The sequence below is a fragment of the Drosophila nasuta genome, chromosome 3, assembly GCF_023558535.2.
Source record: "Drosophila nasuta strain 15112-1781.00 chromosome 3, ASM2355853v1, whole genome shotgun sequence".
In the NCBI taxonomy this organism is placed as follows: Eukaryota; Metazoa; Arthropoda; class Insecta; order Diptera; family Drosophilidae; genus Drosophila; species Drosophila nasuta.
The window spans coordinates 20,976,078-20,996,847 of NC_083457.1; the positions used below are offsets into that span (position 1 = coordinate 20,976,078).

Genomic DNA, 20,770 nt, shown 5'->3' on the forward strand with positions numbered 1-20,770 from the left:
GACGTCGACCCAGCAGCAACAGCAATAGCAACAGCAGCAGCGAGAACAAATCCTGTGGACCAGAGGAGAACATTACAAATTGTAGCTAAAACGTTGATACCATCTCGCATTTCTGGCTTAGATTTTGCAAGCACACACAACACAATAGCAGCAGCAAGCTGAGCATTAGATACTTGTACAATAACTCTGACAACATTGGCAGGGCAGACAAACTCTTCAGTCATGTCCCCCAGATTGATACGGATCGATGCGGTTTTGTGATTTTGTGACTGGCGTTGCAATTTCTAACTTTAAATTGCGACTTAACTCTCAGTGCACTGGCCAGATATTTCATGCTATAGCACGAGGGTCATTGAGCATGTTTAACAGGTGCCATCAAATGTGCTGTTGATAGGATTGACATGAGACTGCAATTGGCGGTCACTAAAATCTTTATGGCAATGCACGAGTTTTAGTGGAAATCTATTTTTATTGTGGCAATTTCTTGCATCTATTAAAAATGTCAAACCACCAAGGGTTAACTTTTATTAGTCTCTCGATAATAGGTATTAGCTTTAACCAAGTGCAAACTGTTATCGACTGCAAAGAGTTAATCCCACTTCAGACGACCATTCACAATATTCGCAAACCATAAATCTCAAAGCTTTTTTCTCTCTCAGAATTTGGTCACACTGACCCATTGAACTACTAAAAAATGCCGAAAAAATGTGTTGTTGAGTTAAGTTAAGTTGAGTTGACCACTAATCAACAGTTTTGTGTGCTTTTTTTGTTACGAAAAGTATCACTTAGAAATGCTTGTATGAATCGCTCTCTAAAAATACTTCTAGCCGTTAATTAATGCAGTCTCTCTATCTAAATTCTATCTACAAAAATAAATAACATTTTTGATCTGAAAGTTTATGTTTCAATGAAATAATATGACAGGGTATTTCTCCTTCGACCGCAATATAAAAACCCATAAAAATGCACTCTGTTTGCGTTTACTTTATTTTTTGTTTTCATTTTTTTGTCGTCACATTTTATAGACAATTTTGTTGGTTTGCTGTTGTTGTTGTTTATGCTGTGCTATTGTTGTGCAGCACTTAAAATATATATTTACTTATGTATATTTTGTAAAGCAAAAAGAATACTGCACCTGTATCGCTGTGAATCTCTGTGTAACTTCCATGTTCATGCAACTGATGCTGGTGTTGGTGTTGGTGTTATTGTTGTTGTCTTTACTGATTTAATGCTTGGGGCAATTTTTGTTGCTGTTGCTGTTGCATTGTGCGACCGTTGACGACACAATTTCTGCTTTATGCTTCTTCTCTTCCCAACACACACACACACACACATACACCAGTCAGATATAAAGGCAAAGATATTGCGCATACGCCACGTTTCAGCTTTATGCTCTCGGTTGTCATGGCTTGAGCGCCATCACAAAAGCTTTGAAGTTGCATAGATAAGCTGACTGCTGGCCAGAGAATTGTTGCTGTTGCTGTTGCTGCATCGTTGCCACATTTGCCGCCACTGTTGCAGTTACTGCATAACTTGAGGCTAATGGCCGCCTATTCGACAATATGCGGCATTAACAGCCACTACGCTCGGCGGCCCCATAAACCTTTGTCCTAAGCATCCCAAGACGTCAAGAGCGAGCGCGAGAGCGAGGAAAAGACAGAGAGAGTGAGTGAGAGAGAGACTCATCTTCTCCATTCGGCACATTCGCTTGTAAGCTGGTCAAATCCCAAGATAAAGCTGACCACTCACTCATACACACACACTCTTAGTGTAAGTGTACTATATTCATTGTCTGTGTGTGTGTTTCGGCAACTCAGCGAGAGTTGTATTGAAAGAAGTTACATTTTGTTTTTTATCCCATGAGTGTCATGAATATGATATTTAGTATATCAATATACCACTATTTGACAGTGATTAACCGGATAAATTTAAAAAAATGAAAACAGTTCGGTATTGCCGTTTAAAATATACCACACCAATATATTGTAAAATACCAAAAGCTTAATTTAGTATATCGATATACCACTACATATTAAGTCTTCATGTATAGCAAAACATGAAGATCGACCCGAATTACTTTAAAAATGTTCATCGTAATTTCTAGCTGTGCTTGTGTACAAATTCGATTCAAATTTAATAATCAATGCATTTTATTTTCAACTTCAAATTATTTGTTATTTAAAGCTCATTCACTTGTAAAATTCCTTTTGCTATTTGTATTTTGATTTGTATAGGGGTATTACTCTTCTTTTCCCATTTGTTTATTTTTATTGTTCTCAATTTTTAGAAGTTTTAATTGTTTGTGATTCTATTTCACAATATTTCTTATATTGTCGCTCACAAACTGTATTACATATTCCCAAATTTCTTCCATCTCTCATAAATGATTACTTATTTTAAATGTTGTGTGTTAAGTATTAATAACTTATTTTAGGTGTTGAGTAGCACATAATGTGGACTTAGTTTAAGTATAGCGCAGAGTATTAAATAAATTAAGCATTTCTACAGTTAGCGCCACAAAAAAAGCCGCACTTTTAAGGGTTACGAATTTTCAACTTTCAGGGTCTGTGGTTTCATTATATGATTGCGGATTCGCCCAATTTTTTTTTAACAAGTTAACTGATGGTATGTTAATAAAGGTGCATTCCAATTTTTATTTTAAATTTGTTTTTAATATTAAAAAAAATGTTTTTGGTTTCACCCTAGTTTTAACGACTTTTCACTATTATGGCAAACTTAAGGAAAAAAATCATAAAAGTTATAATAATGAAAAAATTCAACCAAAACTATTTTTTTCCAATTGAACACCTTACTAACTATAACAAAAATATTAAATCTTGGCAATTTAACGATAGACATATTTTTTTAATTTAGCTTAATACTTGGAAGTGCCGCCGTTGGCCTTAATTACAGATTTTACCCTATTGGGCATAGAATCGTAAATGGAACACAAATATTTCTTCGTTATATCGTGAATCCATACTTTTTCTATAATATGTTTTAGCTCCTCCATAGTTTTGGGCTTTCGCTTTCTTATTTTGGATTTTCTGGATTGGATTAAGGTCTGGGCTGTTTTCTGGCCAATCTAAGAACTTAATCCCCAATTCGTAACCCTTAAAAGTGCGGCTTTTTTTGTGGCGCTGACTGTAGATTCAAAACTGAAGTTGCTTCTGCATCGCTTATTTCGATACACAGTTAAAGAGAATTTTTCAATTGCTGTAGCAACCCTCTCGCTATATATTTTTGTGAACCCACACACACACACATACAGAGAGAAACACTGGTTCACACAGTTACATTTAAAGTACATTTAATACGCGCATAAATTATTCAGGATGCCACTGAAAAAAGAGCCGCGTTGTTGTTGCTGTCGTTGTTGCTGTCGCTGTCCCGCCAAGGATTCTCGCTGGGCAATACTCAATTATTTTAGATTATGTTTGGATTAGTGGTCAGCGCCTGGTTTGGTTCAATGGTTCAATGTACGCCTGGTTATTGCACTTTTGTGTGCTCGACCGTTGCGACAATGGAGCTTGGAACAAAGGCGGAGAAGCGAGGACAGTTCTGGCTTTTAGTTTTTGTACATTTATTTCTTCTTTTTTATTTCAATTGTTGGCAACGCGCACAACGGTGGCTCAATCAATGTTTAATTGACCCACTTAAGAGAATGGTGTGCGTTTTGGGGGCATAAATAACATTTAAGCAGTCCACATGCGCGTCTCGTTTTGTTGTCGTTGCCTAAAAGCCTTCCTTTTTTTGTTCTTTTCTGTTCTGTTCTGCTGATAAGTATATATCTACTGGGCAATGTCCTTGTAATGTCAGCCTATGCGTTTAATTTATATTAATGTTGTCAGCAGCTCACACTTTCTCTCTGTCCTTCATTCATTCTGTTCTCTCGCTCATTCTCTCCTGTTTGAATACCCGCTACGAATAGGGTAAAAGGGTATTATAAATTTGTGCCTACGGAAAATGTATTTAAAGGAAACATCTTCGACCTCATGAAGTATTTTAATCTGCATCAGCAACCGAGACTTCTATCTGAATTTGGTATATTTTGTGTATGGCATATATTCATAGTAATAGTATATCAATGTCATTGCTATATTTTAGTATTTCGTATTGATGTGGTATATTTAAAGACTAAGTACAGTATTAAAAATTCTTGAATTTTCGTTGCGATCAGATAAAAATTGTAGAAGTTATTTAATACTTTTGTATTGGCAAATACGCCTTACTACGGGTCTTTGTTACGTTAGCTGACAATCTGGTATATTTTACACTCTATAGTATATTTTGAATATAGTACTATATCAATATGTTAAATACAGCCAATATATATATTCATTTAGTATATTTTAAAATCAATTCCACACTGTTTTACTTTTATTCACAATGAGTAGCGAGTATCTCACAGCCGAGAACACTCAACTATAGCTTTATTACTTGTTTTTATACCCGCTACCCATAGGGTAGAAGGGTATTATAACTTTGTGCCGGCAGAAAATTCGTGTAACAGGTAGAAGGAGGCATCTCCGACCGTATAAAGTATGTATATTCTTGATCAGCGTCAACAGCCGAGACGATCTAGCCATGTCCGTCTGTCTGTCTGTCCGTCTGCCCGTCTGTCCGTATGAACACTTACATCTCAGAGACTATATGAGATAAAACTATAATTTTTTTTCGACAGCATTTGTTATGTTTGCACGCAGGTAAAAGTTTGTTTTTTTTTGCCAAGCCCACTTCCGCCCCCGCAAATTGAAGAAATCGAATAACAAGCGTAATTTTAAAGCAGAGCTGCGAATTTTGGCATATACACTAATGACTATAGTCTTAATGATTGTCAAAGTTTTAAGGAAATAGTTTTGTATTGGCAAAAACGCCTATTTACTGAGGGTCGCAGTTGCTTTGGCTGACAATCTGGTATGTTTTGCACTCTATAATATATACTGAGTATAGTACCATATCAATATACCAAATATATATTTTGGTATATTTTGGTATTTTTGTGGTATATCAATTTAGTATATTTTGAAAAAAATACGGCAATATTTTGCTTTTATTCAAAATGCGTAACGGGTATCTCACAGTCGAGCATACTCGACTGTAGCTTTCTTTTTTTTTTTTTTTTTTTTTAATGCCTCATCTGCTCGGTTGCTGGCGTTGGTCCCAAATTAATTTACAGCGCGCGAAATCCCAGATGCCTAATAAAATGTTATGCCATTAAATTGAAGCTTACAATGTCCCCGCCCGTGTGCACGATGATTATGATGAGCTGTTGAGCTGCTGTTTTATGAGCATTCAATAAGTTTTGTTTATGCAAATGAATTGACAGCCCAAATTGACAATTTGATTGTGTTATTAGCGCACATTTTAATGGCCCTTCGATAAGGTTTTTGTTAGTATTGAGGGCATTTAAAAAGCTTTTATTGCTGCTTTTAGTGTTTGTACATTTAGGTAATATTTGAAGTTGTCATTTAGTAAGTTCGATAATCAATAATTTTGTCTGATTTCCCACTTACAAACTTGACAACTTTGATTAATAGTTTTACATCAATTGCTGGCAGGTAAATTTGAAATTCGTTGTCAAAGTTTAATTATATGCCTCTGGCATTAAATTAAAAGCGTATAACATGTCTGTATCCTTATCATTACTCTTTTCACTTAAGTAAATCGATGTGAACAACTCTAAACTGTAGACTATAAAGGTTTATGGTGAAACTTGATTGGTTTTCTATTAGCATTCGCTTTTGGTCAGAATAATGGCAGACCACAAGTGAAATGCTTACAGTTGAGATTGGTAAAGCACATTTGTATCATTTCAAATCCATAGCTAACCTCAATGACACGCTGATTAAATCGAATAACTTATGGCTTTAGCTCCCTTCCACTGCCGAAAAGAGAAAGGAAGCAGTCAGCAAACTAAACTCTGTGAACTCTCCTCTGTGTGCCTTTTGGTCTACTGTCCTTCCTCAGTTGGTCAGCAGCAGTCAGCTTCAACGGAAATCAGCGTTGCCCAATCTGTGGTTGGTTGGTTGCTGTTGCTGTTGCCGATGTTGCTGTTGCCTTTGCTGTGGCGCGTACTTCATTGTCTATGAAATTTGCTCAACTGCAAGCCAAGCAGAAGGAAATTGCTCACACAACTACAACTACAACTACAACCACACAACTACGAATGGAATCATACACATATGTATGTATGTATGTGCTTGTATGATGGCATTTCCAAGTCGCCAGGCATTGCCTTAGGATACTTTTTTCTCGCTCGACTGCTGCCATTGCTTTTCCTGCTGCCATTTTGTTGTGGCCCATATGCTTCGAAAAATTGTTATGTGCGTGTGTGTGTGTATGTATCTGTGTCCATTGTTGTAAGCATCTTTTGTTTCAATTGCTTCGCTTGCGGCTCAGCGCAGATTTAAGCTCAACTCTTGTCCTCTATCGCATCCATAGATCTTCCCAATGGGACTCTTCTGGGGCCCCCATTCGAGGCTGCTTTATTGCAATTGATTTTGACGCCGCTGTTTATGTGTTTTCTGCAATCTCTGCTCATCGATAAGCAGGACAGGTCTTTAACGTAACTTTAACTCAAATTCTCTTTATCTTCTCATTTTGCAGCTATGTACATGGCATTGGATCGGAAACTCGCAACTCGCTCTTCCATTTACATAATGGACGCGATATGGTGATGGTGACGACTTGCCGGCATGGCAAAAGTTGGCGAGAACTCCAGGACAATCGTTGCGATGAGGATAATCGCGAATATGATAGGTAAGTGTTTGTAATGTCTTCTTTGGTTAATGCCGAAAAATTGTTTCTAGCTGTCATTAAGTCCAAAAATGTAATTTGTTTAGCCCACACTGTGTGCTAATAGCCCTTGCCACGCCTTGTCCCAAGCCCATCCATCGACCACCATTAACCACAGCCACAGCCAAAGTCACAGCCAAGAATTGTCTGCTGGGGTCATGTGATTAATGTTCAAAAATCCGACTTGACAAGCTCATTTAAATGGCACGACACTTAGGCCAAAGGCATTTTGAATGCCAACGATTGCCTTTTAGCATCTGCCCATTTCCTGTTTCTGTTTTCCCGACGCCGCGTCAAAATGAGAAATGTTCCATCATTATGATCAGTCTTAAAGTGATTTGCAATATACGATAATTTAGTTGGCTAAGCGCACTTAATTGAATCGTGACCCCCAAAGAACTGCGTATACTTTATTTAAAGCTTAAATCTCGGCAACAAATGAATTGTAAAACTACACTTGAATCTGCTAAGTAGCTATCTGAAATTAATTTAAATATCGACAGTTACTTTACGCAATGATAAATCAAAGTACTGAATACTTAATATACACATTTGCTGTACTTTTCATCCACAATTTCATTACGCGGCTTTCACACAGCTCGCAATATTCAACCTTGTGTTGAGTTTGCTGATTTCCGGCTGATTAGAGTGATGGCTCACAAAGTACATTACGGTTATTTATTTATGGCGCATACCCTGTAGTTGAACTTACTTAAAAGAGGGTGTAATGAAATCAGAAACTCAATAATCATTAACCGAAACTGAAAGTATACTATATATATTTTTTTGAAAGAAATGATTTTTCATTATTAAAGTTTATTTAAATATTATGAATTAATATGAAAACTCATTAAAACAAAATTTTTTATAAAAAAAAATTGAAAAATAAAAATCATGTTTAAATTTCTTTAAGAAAATAGGCTCAAATTTAAAATATGTGAATATACAAATATGATCTACACATCTTTCAATTGTATATAACTCTGATCTGAGCCCACTTATTCAAAAGATATCAGAATATTCACTTCATTTTTATACCCGCTACCCATAGGGTAGAAGGGTATTATAACTTTGTGCCGGCAGGAAATGTATGTAACAGGTAGAAGAAGGCATCTCCGACCCTATAAAGTATATATATTCTTGATCAGCGTCAACAGCCGAGACGATCTAGCCATGTCCGTCTGTCCGTCTGTGTGTCTGTCCGTCTGTCCGTCCGTCCGTATGAACACCTAGATCTCAGAGACTATAAGAGATAGAGCTATAATTTTTTTTCGACAACATTTGTTATGTTTGCACGCAGATCAAGTTTGTTTCAAATTTTTGCCACGCCCCCTTCCGCCCCTGCAAATCAAATAAAAATCGAATAACAAGCGTAATTTTAAAGCTAGAGTTACGAATTTTGGTATAGACAATAATAACAATAGTATTTATGATTCCTGGTTGCGATCAGATAAAAATTGTGGAAGTTACTAAAGAAATACTTTTGTATGGCAAAAACTCCTACTTACTAGGGGTCTAATTTGCTTTGGCCGACAATCTGGTATATTGTACCGTCCATGGTATATTTTGAATGCGGTACTATATCGATATATCACATATACCATTTGGTATATTTTTTAGTATTTTTGGTATATTTTATTCAAAATGGGTAGCGGGTATCTCACAGTCGAGTACACTCGATTGTAGCTTTCTTACTTGTTATTATATAAATCAACTTTTTTTTTGTTTTTTTACCAAATTTTGAAATAAAAACCAAAAATAAATATTCAAAAATATATGAAAATAAAAAGATAGCCGATTTTTAATATACAAATTGAATTGTTAAAATAATTTTTAATAATTCTTATTTAAAAAAAATGTATAAAAAAATTTTAAAAAATCAAAATTCAAAAGATAAATAAAAAATATTCATGAATTTTTGTTTAAAAGTTTTTTATGGTTTAATTTTTTTCAAACTCTAAATTATTTTTTGCAGCCCCTGTAATAAAAGCTTATGGTTGTTGCAATTATTTTCGAACAATCTTCAATCAATTGCTCTCTGTAGATTAACTTTCAGTCGAGCATTGCTGATTTGAGAGCATTCAAGCTTGATATCAATTTATTGTTTGTGCTCAAAGTTCAGAAAATGTCATCGAAACATTTACCTTTCACCTTTAATTGAACGTAATTTTTCATTCATTTTTCAGCAAGGTTACTTCTTCGTCTTCGTCTCCGTCTTCTTCTTCTGCTGCTTCTTCTTCTTCTTCTGGCCCGTCTACTGAAGTGCCAAGTTACCTTTTACGGTTGCCTGCCTCTGTTTTTGCTACTGCTTCTTCTGCTGCGTCCCTTCGGCTGTCTGCTCTGTTTGTAATTTGACATGACTTATGCGACAAATCTGCTTTAGCGTCAAGCGTCAGCGATTTATGCAGCCCCCATTCCCCTCCCTGCTACCGCCTTCACACTTTGCATTTAATATTTTTGTTCCATTCCAGTCGTTCCAACTTGCCGCCAACTGTTCTACATATAATCAAGCAAATTGCTTTCCCACTCACATCACTTTTTATGCCGTTCCTCCGCTACGCTCTGCTCTACCCTCTCCCCTCCTCTGACGTGTCTGGGGCGGTGTCTGAAACTTCGTTAATGCACCTGTCAAATATGGCGCATATTTATAAATGTCGACAAAATTGCATAATGCTCGGGAGCGGGAGCTGCCGACTGCTGAGATTTTTCGCATATTTTTTATGCGATTTTTGCGAGGATAGCTGTGTGATAGCTTCTACTTTTTGATGACTTTGCACAGTGCATTTATATGCAAAACTCGGCATAGTTAGCTATTCTTTGTTATCCTTGTTGTTGCGCTTCTGATATGGACGAGAGGCGAGAATGAAATGCCGTTTAATATACGGAACAATGGCATTAAAATGCCAAACTTTTCGATTCATCTTTCGTTCTCATTTTATTTTTTTCCCCCTCCCCTACTTTTGGCAGCGGAAAGCAATCAATGAGAAAGCATGAGGCAGCCAAGTGGCAAATGATTGACCAGCAGTGCGCTTAGCTCAGCATTTGGCAATCATAATATATTTATGCCCTTTCATCATGCATTATGCAGTCTGTGAGGTGTTGCACTGAAATGTATTTGCCAATGGTGATAGTAGAAAATACATAAATGCAACTATTTATTTAATCGAGATTTCTGCTAAGTAAATTTGGCATATGGAAACCTTTTTAAGTTTGGTTAACACAAACTGCAAATTTATCCTTGCAATTCATGAATATTTTAGTGTAAAAGCATATTACAATTGACAGATTTGCGTATAATTTGAAATGCTTAAGTAAATGAATTTTTAATACTTCAATCAATAATATTTTAAGTGCATTTAAACTTCGTTGAAGGCACCCAAAATAAAATTTGCAAACTTTTTTCCTTTTTTCCTATATTATCACAAAATCCATTACAAAGTTTTGTTGTGCTTTGTTTTTTGTAGCTGCCGCTGCTAACCGTAAAAAAAAGTAAACGAAAAACTTCAAACAACTGCATTCAGAAACCTTGAGTTGCTTTTAATGAAATTTTGTTTTGTGATGTCGCGTCGCGTCGTCAGTTTTTCTCGCTGTTTTCCTATAATGAGCCTCAGGCGTCAATGGAAAATGTTGCAGCTGTTGTTTTTGGCAACATATGTATGTATGGCAGCAGCATAAAGCCGGCACAACCACAAAAACAAGTACAAGTACAAAAACAACAATCAATGCATTTGCTGGCGGCGGCTGTGGTCAGAAATGTGTAGCATGCTTTTAGGCGCTTACTGAATGCCATCAATGAAGTTTTTGGCATTTGTTGTTTGTGTAGGGATTAAGGCTTCGGTTTGGTTTAGGTTGCTCGGTCATTCGGTTAGTTTCTACTGATGATAATGATGATGACGATGATGGTGTGGCTGCTGATGATGATGTTGACCAAAACGACATCGACAAAGAGAACAAACGCTTTACGGGAAGTATGTATTTGAGTGAATGTGGTGGCATTTTGTGGTTTTGCCTCCTTGGCAACTGATATGCGACTGAGGATGGCAACAGCTGGATATGTGCATTCATATTAAGTACAGCATTGCCTCTAATTTGGGATTCGGGTTGAGAACGTCGCGACGTTCAAAGAAATATGAAAAATAATGAGACGCTGCGTCATGTCCTTGACAAAAGTTTGAGCACACTTTCTTCTTCGTTGTTTTGTCTTTTCTTTTCTTTTCGCATTTTATTTTCGCACACAATTTGACAGAAGGCGCAACTCAACGAGTCGCGACGATGAAACGTTTCCGCAGCCATTACGTATACGACACGTTGTCGCTGCCACATCGCATGACAAGCAGCAGGCAACGGCAACGGCAACGTGTTGCAGCACGTTAAATGTGTGTGTGTAACCCTAACCAGCCTACAGCCAGTTACAAGGTCGCACAAAAAAAGTTTTCCACATTTCTGTGCAGCTCTTTAATTTGAGGCAACAATTTGTCAAGTTTTTAATTTCACACATTCCAATATTTTTTGTGTTTTATTCACACAATTATTGCAAAGCCTTCAAAGCACGCAAGCATAAGGAAACTCTAAAGCAGTTTAGCTAACTCCATGTTGCAAGTAACATATGTAATTAATTTACTTAATTTGTTGAATTATTCCAGCTTTTTACTTTGTGGCTTTTATAAATACATATATCGCAGAACCAACATCGTCCTCAAGTAAGCCGACGCCGTCCGTCGCTTGCCTTTGATTGTTACGTTTGGTATCAAGTTCTGGCAGATGCAACAAATCTTCGTAACCTCTGTTGCTCTTTTTATTGATCACACGCTACACTTAAGACAAGAGAGTTAGAAAAAGAAGTGTGACCAGCTTAGCAGCGCATACGAAGTTCGCAGCTGAGATCTCATTATACCGAAAACTAGTATCTACCAACACAGCCAATGGTCACACCTTTCTCGCATACCAGTTTTTCCCTGACAAGTGTTTTTTTTTCCATTTTATTTTGATTAATAAATAATCATCAATCTATACAAACTATTGCAAAATATAATATCGGGAAATTGAATAATTATTATTTGTTGGTCAACATAAAATGCATTACACTGAATTTCCATTTTGTTTGATGTATATCCGTATAATTTGAAATGTGTCATAAATTCCAAACGCTAAATTTGATTTATGTTAAATGAAGCATGCGCTTGATATTAATTTGATTTCATATTTAAATATATGAGCCGTTGACCTAATTAGAATTGCCAGCAAAGCCAGCTAGGGTGTCGGATATTTTATGCATTTTTCATAATGTAATTTGCGGAGTAATAAATTCTTGTTCTAGCCCCTAACACTATCATCATTATCAACAAGAAGCAGCAGCTGCAGCTGCAGCATAGCGAAGGGTGCATCTCCAAGCGGCGTCTTAACAGCTCCTTTTGCCTTTCCTCCGCACGTTAATCTCAGATTTCCACATAAATCACTTCAAAGGCGACACACACTTGGCAGTTAAGGTACGACGAGAAGTTGCAGTCCAGGTAGCCCAGCCAGAAGTAACTAGGCTTGTGCCCCATTGCAATTTCTTTGAGTGCCAATTCCATGTTTTTTCCTTTTTTTATTTTATTTTATTTTACAGTCTCCGCTTTGCCAGAACTTTTGCTCTGAACTATTACAGCCAGCTTTGTACATGACTGTGTTTTTGTCCTACCCAAAAGAAAATGTGTCGGGAAATTGCTGGCCATTGCCATTAACATTCAGTTACGGCCAGGATATTTCCTTGGAAAATTCCTCACTGAAAATACCGAGAAATCAAGTGAGCTTCTTTCTTGGAATTCTCTATTATAATTTCAAATAAACAAATTTTCATGTTGTCTACTAACTTTTGAACAAATTTAAGTTGCTTCTGTAAATATGCTAATCGAATATTTATTGCATAATTAAATGTATTTTTATGACATTTCATTTTCTGATTTGAATATGAAATTGAGCTTTACTTATAAGAAATGTATTGCATAAATTATTGAGTGCTTGTGATTTAAATAATTTTCCATTTATTTTCTTTTAAGCCAATATATTTTTTTACTTAAATAAATTTACTGCATTTTTTAAGACTTTACTAAATGTTCATGGATTTACTTGATTTTAATATGAAATTCAACTTTAAGACAAGTTTAGATTTTTTTAAAAACATACTAATAAATAATTTTGCATTAATTTTCTTCTTTATGAGAAATATTACTTGAAAACTAATTAAATTTCTTTTGTAATCGCTTAATTAATTGGATGTTTCTTACTTCAATAATATGCATTTTCATGACTTCAATGTAAAATATATGTTTTTTAAGATGAAACTTTAAGTTGGCATACTCGAATGTGAAATTTGCCTTGCCTTCTTTTAGTTGCTTTACACATTGCTCATACGCACTGTGCGCTGCATTTTAATAGCCCAACTTGGCGCTGGTCTTTAGTTTTAGCTTTGTCTTCTCACATTGTATACGAAGAAGAACGAAGAACGTCTTAGTGCGGTCTGTTGTATTCATTATGAGCCATTATCACAAGCTGGCGACAAGAAAAGGCGGCGCAATGGAGTCGCTTGCTTGGTTGGATGGGAATGAAGCTGCTCCATGCGCTTTGCACTTGTTACTAATGCGCCATATTTAATGTCCTGCTGCTCCATCTGCGACTGCTGCGTTGCCCAAAAGACAATAGCATTGGCAAGTTTTTACACAGCTGCTTTTTGCTGTAAGTCGCATTCGTTTCTCTGTGCGTTCTATTCACAGCTCTGCGCCATTGTGTGTTTTACTTTTTGTTGTTTCTGTTTGTCGTTGGTTTTGTTTGTTCTCGCTCAGTTCGTTTTTATGTCCACCCACCAAATTGTCTGTTTTTAAAAATGCAATTTTCATTGAAATTCATCGCAATTGCTTAGTTCCCCCTCGCATTCGCTACTCACTTGGTTTTCATCACTTAAAGCGAGTGCAACTGTTGCCAGTTTTGCTTTTTAACTTCCGTCCGAAACTTGGACTAAGTTGCGTTGAGCTTTTTGCCTGACATGCTTTTTGGGATTTAATTAATTTTGCTATTCCTGCTGTTTTGCTGTTCTACAACTGCAACTGACAGACAGACAGAGAGACGGGCAGCAGGCTGGGAATCGGCTTTAGGCTGCGAGAGGAACTACGCAGCATGCGCTGCAATTAACAAATGGTGAGGCGCACGCTGCGTATACGCAATGAACCCAATGCCCAGCCCGCACGGCAAGCAATTTGCGTGTCAAACAAGGCCACAAAGCCGACCAATGACAAAGCAAAATGCTATACACTTTGAGACAACAACAACAATAAAAGCAGCCGCAGCAGCAGAGGCGGAAAATCAACAAAAAAAAAAGGAGAAAGCAAAACCTATCAGCAGTCAAACATTCGATGACAAAAGCTTGTCTCTTCCACGAATTCCGCATTGGCAGCAAACTCATCTCACATTGAAGGCTCGAACTCGAGTTTCGCATCAATTTCAAACAAATAATGAATATAGCCAAGTCATCAGCGCGCTGTCAGAGTAGTTGAGACTTCAGCTAAGCCTAAAAGTATGCTTCACTTTTTTATATGCGATTAATTATATCTGTAGAGCAATTGGAAGTCGCAAAGATTTCCCGATTTGTTTTCGACTTTTTGTTTGATTTTCGCCCACTTCTTCTTCCGTTGTGTTAGCATGCAACTAACAGCTCAGCTCAGCTGTCAAAGGCAAAAAGACTTTACCTTTTGGCTCTGCTCTCCTGAAATCACAAAGTCTGATGGCACGTCAGTCAGTCAGTCAGTGAGTCAATGAGCTTAGCTTGATTTTGAACAACATGAACAACAACAACCACAACTGAAATAGAAGTAGCAGTAAAATTATCATACCTGGCAGCCAGAGTCAACCTTTGACAGCTGGAAACCACTTAAATTATGTGCCCGCTGTGCGGCTGCCATTTGCTCGGTGCTGGAGATGGAGCTGGAGCTGGACTAAGAAGACTTGGAGAGCTGCCTGCCACTTCTTATGTTAATTTTGTTGGCCTTGGCATCGCAGGCAAAGTTAAGCAATTGACATGAAGAGACTCCGCCGCAGAGACTCGACCCAAATGTGAAGCAATGTGTGCGTGTGTGTGTGTGTGTGTCTATGTTTGTGGCTTGCCCACAGAAATATAACTCGGAATATGTGCAAAGTGTTGGCAAATTAATTACTGCAAATGTCTGTCCCTATTTTATGTGTATATGTCTGTGTGTGTGTGTGTGCGGGGCAACAGGTGTGAGAATTCATTTCATTTGAATGCCAGCAAATGTGGCAAACAACTCCAATCAAGTTGTGCAAATTAGTGAATAACAAAAAAAATGCAAACAAGATTTATTAAAATTTCAAAGTGCAAACTAAAGAAATTCCATTTCGTATTCATTACATTTGCAGCACATTTGCACACAGAAAGTAAGCAAATAAATAAATGCAATATATTTTAAGTGTATTCAAGTGTTGCATATTTTCGAAAATTGATGTTGTGAAGAGTTCATTTGTATATACAAATGTTTGTGCAACTCTTTAATGTATATTAATTATATTAAGAGAGTATGTAAACATCAAACAAATGAGTTGGGATTTATTAAAAGTCAACTGAATTCAACACACTAAAACTTTGTTTGAAATGTAGAACACAAATGTTAACAAATTAAGCTCTTATGTCGATTGATTTCTAAATCGATTTCATTGAGTTCTATGCTTTTACTCATCATTGTAACATGCGTTCAACTCTTACTATCGTCAATGTACCGATAGGCAAAAAACTAAACATCGATACGATGTTTTTAACAGTAATCTTAACAGCGATATTTTTTTTAATTTCGAATAGAATTAAAAAAAAAGAAAGAAAGAAAAGGAAACGGTCTACTGAATATGAATGACAACTTTGTTTTTGTTTTAAGACTGATTCATTTTCTTCATGACTTTGGTGGGTTCGTCATAATCACGCTCGCTTATTAAAAAGTTTAATCTCATCCATGCTCGCCTATCCAATACATAAATTTGCATTATCTGTTATTAAAATGAAACTTGAAAAATAAAATCAGACACTTATTCGTAACCAATATAAATTATCATCGATTGTTTTGATACATATTTATTTAATAAAGTTTAATGAGAATTCAAATTCTGTATATTCATAACATTCAGATGTAATTGCTAAATTACCAAACTTAAAGTTAAACAAGCATTTTTCAGTGCAATTCACTTGGCCAAGTATGAGTGTGTAAATAAATAATGGAAACATTCGCGCACAATCTAAAAGAAAGCCACAATCCCTCGCTGCACAAGTGCATTAGTTGCACATAAAGTGAGCATGAGTAACGACTGTGTTGCGGGTGCTTTGGCCCAAGTGCTGTGGCGCCGCGATGGCTAATGAAGTAGTAGACGCCATGTTTGGGCCAAGAACTAAACGGGCAGCGAACTTTGGACAAGCTCGGAGCACAACAATGCGTGTAAATAGCCAAAGTTTAGCTCGCATGATGTTGTCCGACATGAACAGCACCAAAGTGAACTCGACTCGACTCGGCTCGGACTGAAACTATTCGCTCAACTTGGCTAAAGCTGAAAATCATTTAATTAAAGTTCAGCACGATGGCTAACCTCAAGCAGTACCCAAAAAACAACAACAACAACAACATCGATTCGACAACAACATGCAATGTTGGCGGCTCTCTAAATTGCTTAAACAAGTAGCTAACAAGTGCATGGCCAACAAACAGGATCAAACAGAGTGAGGAGCGAGGAGCGAGGCAGAGAGGCAACGGGACAACAGCGGGTGCAGTGACCTGTTCGCTGAATGCTTAACGACAGAGACTGAAACAGAGATGGCATCTCGATGACTAATTGGCGGGGCCAAACACACACATTTCTGCTGCACATAACGGAAATAAACCAGCAAAACGCATGTACTGCAAATGTATCTCAAATATTTTTCATGCCAACGCAACTAATGCAAGCGATTTCCTTTGATAATTTATAAAGCAATCAGCAAAACACACTGCTGGCTAAAATGGGTTTCATAACAGAAGGTTTAACTGATTTGCTTCATTTATTTATTTTGAATTTACTCCTTTCAATAATTTTGTCATACAAGAAAGATAAATAAAATTAATTGGGGAATTAAAACAAGTTTAAGTTATTATTCGTACAGTTTTTTTAAAACAAATTGTAATCAATTTGTATGAATTAGAAAGTGTATTTAAAGCTGTGCATATATCTGCATTTTGTACTTTTAGTGCGAAGATTAATCTAATAGCAAATTTTATTAAAAATGTGAATAAAATAGTTTTTTTTTTTTTGGAATTAAAGTTTATAAACATTACCTGAATATTATAATATATTTTTTTATGTATATGTCTTTGTAAACAATTTCACTTTGTTTTCGACTTGCCGAAAAAAAACGAGTAGAGTGACCAGCACGACGAGAAGATTGATCAGTGTGACTGTGGGTGTCACAAAGTAACACGCACAATATACCAAACTTCGTTATCGATAACCAATCGATATATGCATCGACACCACACTGTCATCTGGTTAATACGGTCACTTCAGCATATTCTTTTAACTAACGATATCGATTAAGTCCAAAACGTATCCGAAAAATTCTACCTTTCAAATTAAAACTAATGTAATTGAATGTAACATATCGCATAGGTTTACCCTTAAAAGTATGCTATTCTTATTTACATACAGTAGTTGCAATTTGTTCAAATCGCTTAAAACAGAATCTTATAAAAAAATATATTGAATAAAATAAAAAACTGAACTGATTTTCCATATATAAAAAATTAAAATAAAATACATTTGAAATTTCAATATTTATATTGTGATTTGCATGCAGTTGCTAGAAAAGTCGATGCTTTAAATCAGTTCTTCTTATATGAGTTTCTCACGTTTTTGGTCTTGAATAACAAATCTCATAAAATGTGAGCAGCTAGAGCATTCCATCTTCGGTATTCCCCAGTGGAATCAGTTGGACTATGCGCCACGTTTGTTGCTCTGCTGGCAAATGACTTTTTGGCCACTGGCGACTGGCAGAGCAGAGCGACTGAGTCCTGGTCGAATAGTCGAATGGCCGAATATGCCGGGCATGCATTTGACAGTGTTATTTTTCAGGCAAAACAAACGACGAGCAACAACATGCAATTTATGATGTTTACTTAAGATTATTCATAAGCCATGCGCTCTCTAGCTGCCGGCTTTTCCTTTTGCTCTCTCCTATTGCTGCTGATTCCTGCTACCCTCGTTCTGGTTGCTGCTTCTGCTTCTGTTGCTGCTGCTGCTGTGTTTGCTGTTGTCAATGCAATACGAATGCGCTGTGCCTGCAGTTTTCTAAATAAATTTTCTGCTGAATTTGCTTTAAAACGTAGGACGGCAGCAACGGCAGCAGTAGTAGAAACGTTTCGAATTGCTGACCAGTGAAGCCATGGGGCAAAGGGGGGCGGCTGTTGGGCGTGGCAACATGCCTCGGTACGTGTAATTTTACGCGCAACTTAACTTGTTAGCCGGAAGGGAGGAAGAGCACATCGTGTTGTCCACCGTCCCCCCTTTTCCCTCCCTTTTCGCATACCTGCCGCTGCAGAGAGTACAAATGTTTGAGCTACATGGCGTATGCTTAATATGCAGCTTTGCCGCTTTGATTTGGCATTAAAGCTGAAATCAGCAGCAAGCTGGGATTACGGCATTGTGCGGTTGAATTGAATGGTTAAATGCTTGAATTGTTGCGCATATTTGAACTCGTCTGTGTGTGTGCGTGGGCAACATGGCGTATGAGTTATATGTGTACACGTTAAGCATACGCCGCGGCGTTTTGGGTTACTGAGGCTTAGGCTGGCTGTCATTTGCTGCTGGCTATTAAAATGGAATTACATTATTAGCATAGCAGCGTCTAATGAGTGAGCAATTATTAAAGCAGGTCTTGGGCGTCAATTAATAGAAATGAATGATGCATATTAGTGACAGTTTAAGCACCAAACGTTGAGTTCTTCAATTACTTTTCAAGTGCTCAATTAAGTGTTCAATCGATTAGGCAAGTTTACTGTACTATATGCTCAACATTCACGTTTCGATTACAATTTATCATTTATTGCAACCCACATATTCAAAGCCTCACAAAAAAAAAAGAATTGAGCTGGCCATTCTTCAATTAATTGCCGCACATTGCCATTATGCAATGCGATGGCCTCTCCACTAATTTACATCCTCGACTTTCCCTCCTTTGCACTCACTCAACCTCTGTTACTGACCCTTTTATCGCCTCTTCATTTATTTGCAGATACGACTACGAGACGTTGCTGCAGAATTCAACATTTTGTTTGGTGCCACGCGGCCGTCGCTTGGGTTCCTTCAGGTAAGGCAGACAACAAAAACAACAACAAAAAACAGAACGAACAGAAGATGTAAAAAGAGAGAGAGAAGGAGAGAGAAAACACAATTTTCATTTTCCAGCTCATGCCCATTTCATTTTCCCTTATATATTCCTTGATTGTTTTTTTCATTTTTATTCATCTCTGGATTTTTTTTCCTGTTGTTTGCTGTTGTGTGTCGTAGATTTCTCGAAGCATTGCAGGCCGGCTGCATTCCTGTGCTATTGTCCAATGCCTGGGTATTGCCATTTGAATCGAAAATCGATTGGAAACAGGCCGCCATTTGGGCCGATGAACGGCTACTGCTGCAGGTGAGTTGGCCAAGAGCGTAATACACGCACACACATACAAATATACACTGGTATTTATGACTATCTATCTGTATATAGAGGGGGCTGTTGGGTTTATAGCATAGTTTGTTTGCTGTTCGAATTGGCACATAAGTTTCGTTTTGTTTTGTGTGCCACCATCATGAAATATGAAAACGCGTTGTGAGTTTTTAAAATGTGACCTGTTTTCCGTTGGGTTTGTTGCAAAAACTTTTGTTGATGTTCCCGGACTAACCCCATATCCGAAATGGGGATCCTGCTGTGCGTTGTCCTGTTTTGTCAGCTCTGCTGCTGCTGCTGCTGCTGCTGTCAGTCGTCATTTATTGACGATTTAATGCTTACGAAAAGACCTTTTTGAAATACAATATGCTATCAAACAGCATAGCACGATGAGCTCAGCAGTCAGCTACATTTATGTGCTCTAATATGGTAGAATCCATTTCAAAGTAAGCTGCGTATTGAAAGTGCTCTTTATTAATTGGTTACTTTTTCTTCTTTAAGTATTACCTTTTTAGCTTGGCAAATAGATTTCAAATACTGGCAGTTCTTTCATATAATTGGCCATCGATGTTAAGAGCCTGCCAATAGCATTCGGTGCATGAAATATGAATGAACCGAATGGAGATTGCATGTCCGGTCAGATGCTCACCTGGCTACTAGAGCAACATAAAAGCGCATTTGCTTTCTGTGTCTCTGTCCATCAGTCACTCTCTACGTCCGTCCGTCCGTCCTTCTCTTTGTGTGTACGTTGTCCTCACTTCGTGACGTTTTGTTTGCACCCATTTCGTGGGCATGTTCTTCTGCTGCTGATGCTGCTGCTGATGCAGCCATTTCTTGTGCCATGTTCGTCTTTGAAGCGCGACAAAGTCTTGGCGCATTGTTTGCCAATTGCATTGTCGTCCTCCCTCTGCACCTTCACCTTAGAGTTAGCCTCGTCGTCTGGCTCGTCGTTGGCATGTTTGCCTTTGTAGTTTATTGGCAGGAAATGCAATTAATTAAGTTAACTCGAGCAGGAAACTTGAGCAGCAGCAGTAACAAAGGCTGCACTCGAGTCGCACTCTTTAAATTGTTTCACTTTAGTGTCGAGGAAATTTATTGACTGCACTAGTTGCATAATTATGATGTATGTTCTATTTCAACTAATTACGAGCATAACATTCGTGCTAGTTTGCAGCCAACTTATAATTAATCGATTGCAGTTGAGGTTACGCATACGCATTGTGGTCGCTTATGATAACAATTTTAATCCTCGCTTTTCATAGG

At 37.3% G+C, this 20,770-nt stretch overlaps 1 protein-coding gene across 1 annotated transcript in view; it reads left to right on the forward strand.

Moving 5' to 3' along the window:
• The window catches only part of LOC132790280 (exostosin-1), a 95,095-nt gene that overhangs the window by 38,653 nt on the left and 35,672 nt on the right, over nucleotides 1-20,770 (forward strand). Inside the window, exons 2-4 of the mRNA XM_060798766.1 lie at nucleotides 6,610-6,762; nucleotides 19,088-19,162; nucleotides 19,363-19,489. Coding sequence (XP_060654749.1) covers nucleotides 6,610-6,762; nucleotides 19,088-19,162; nucleotides 19,363-19,489 — 355 coding nt within the window. The remainder of the gene's footprint in view (nucleotides 1-6,609; nucleotides 6,763-19,087; nucleotides 19,163-19,362; nucleotides 19,490-20,770) is intronic.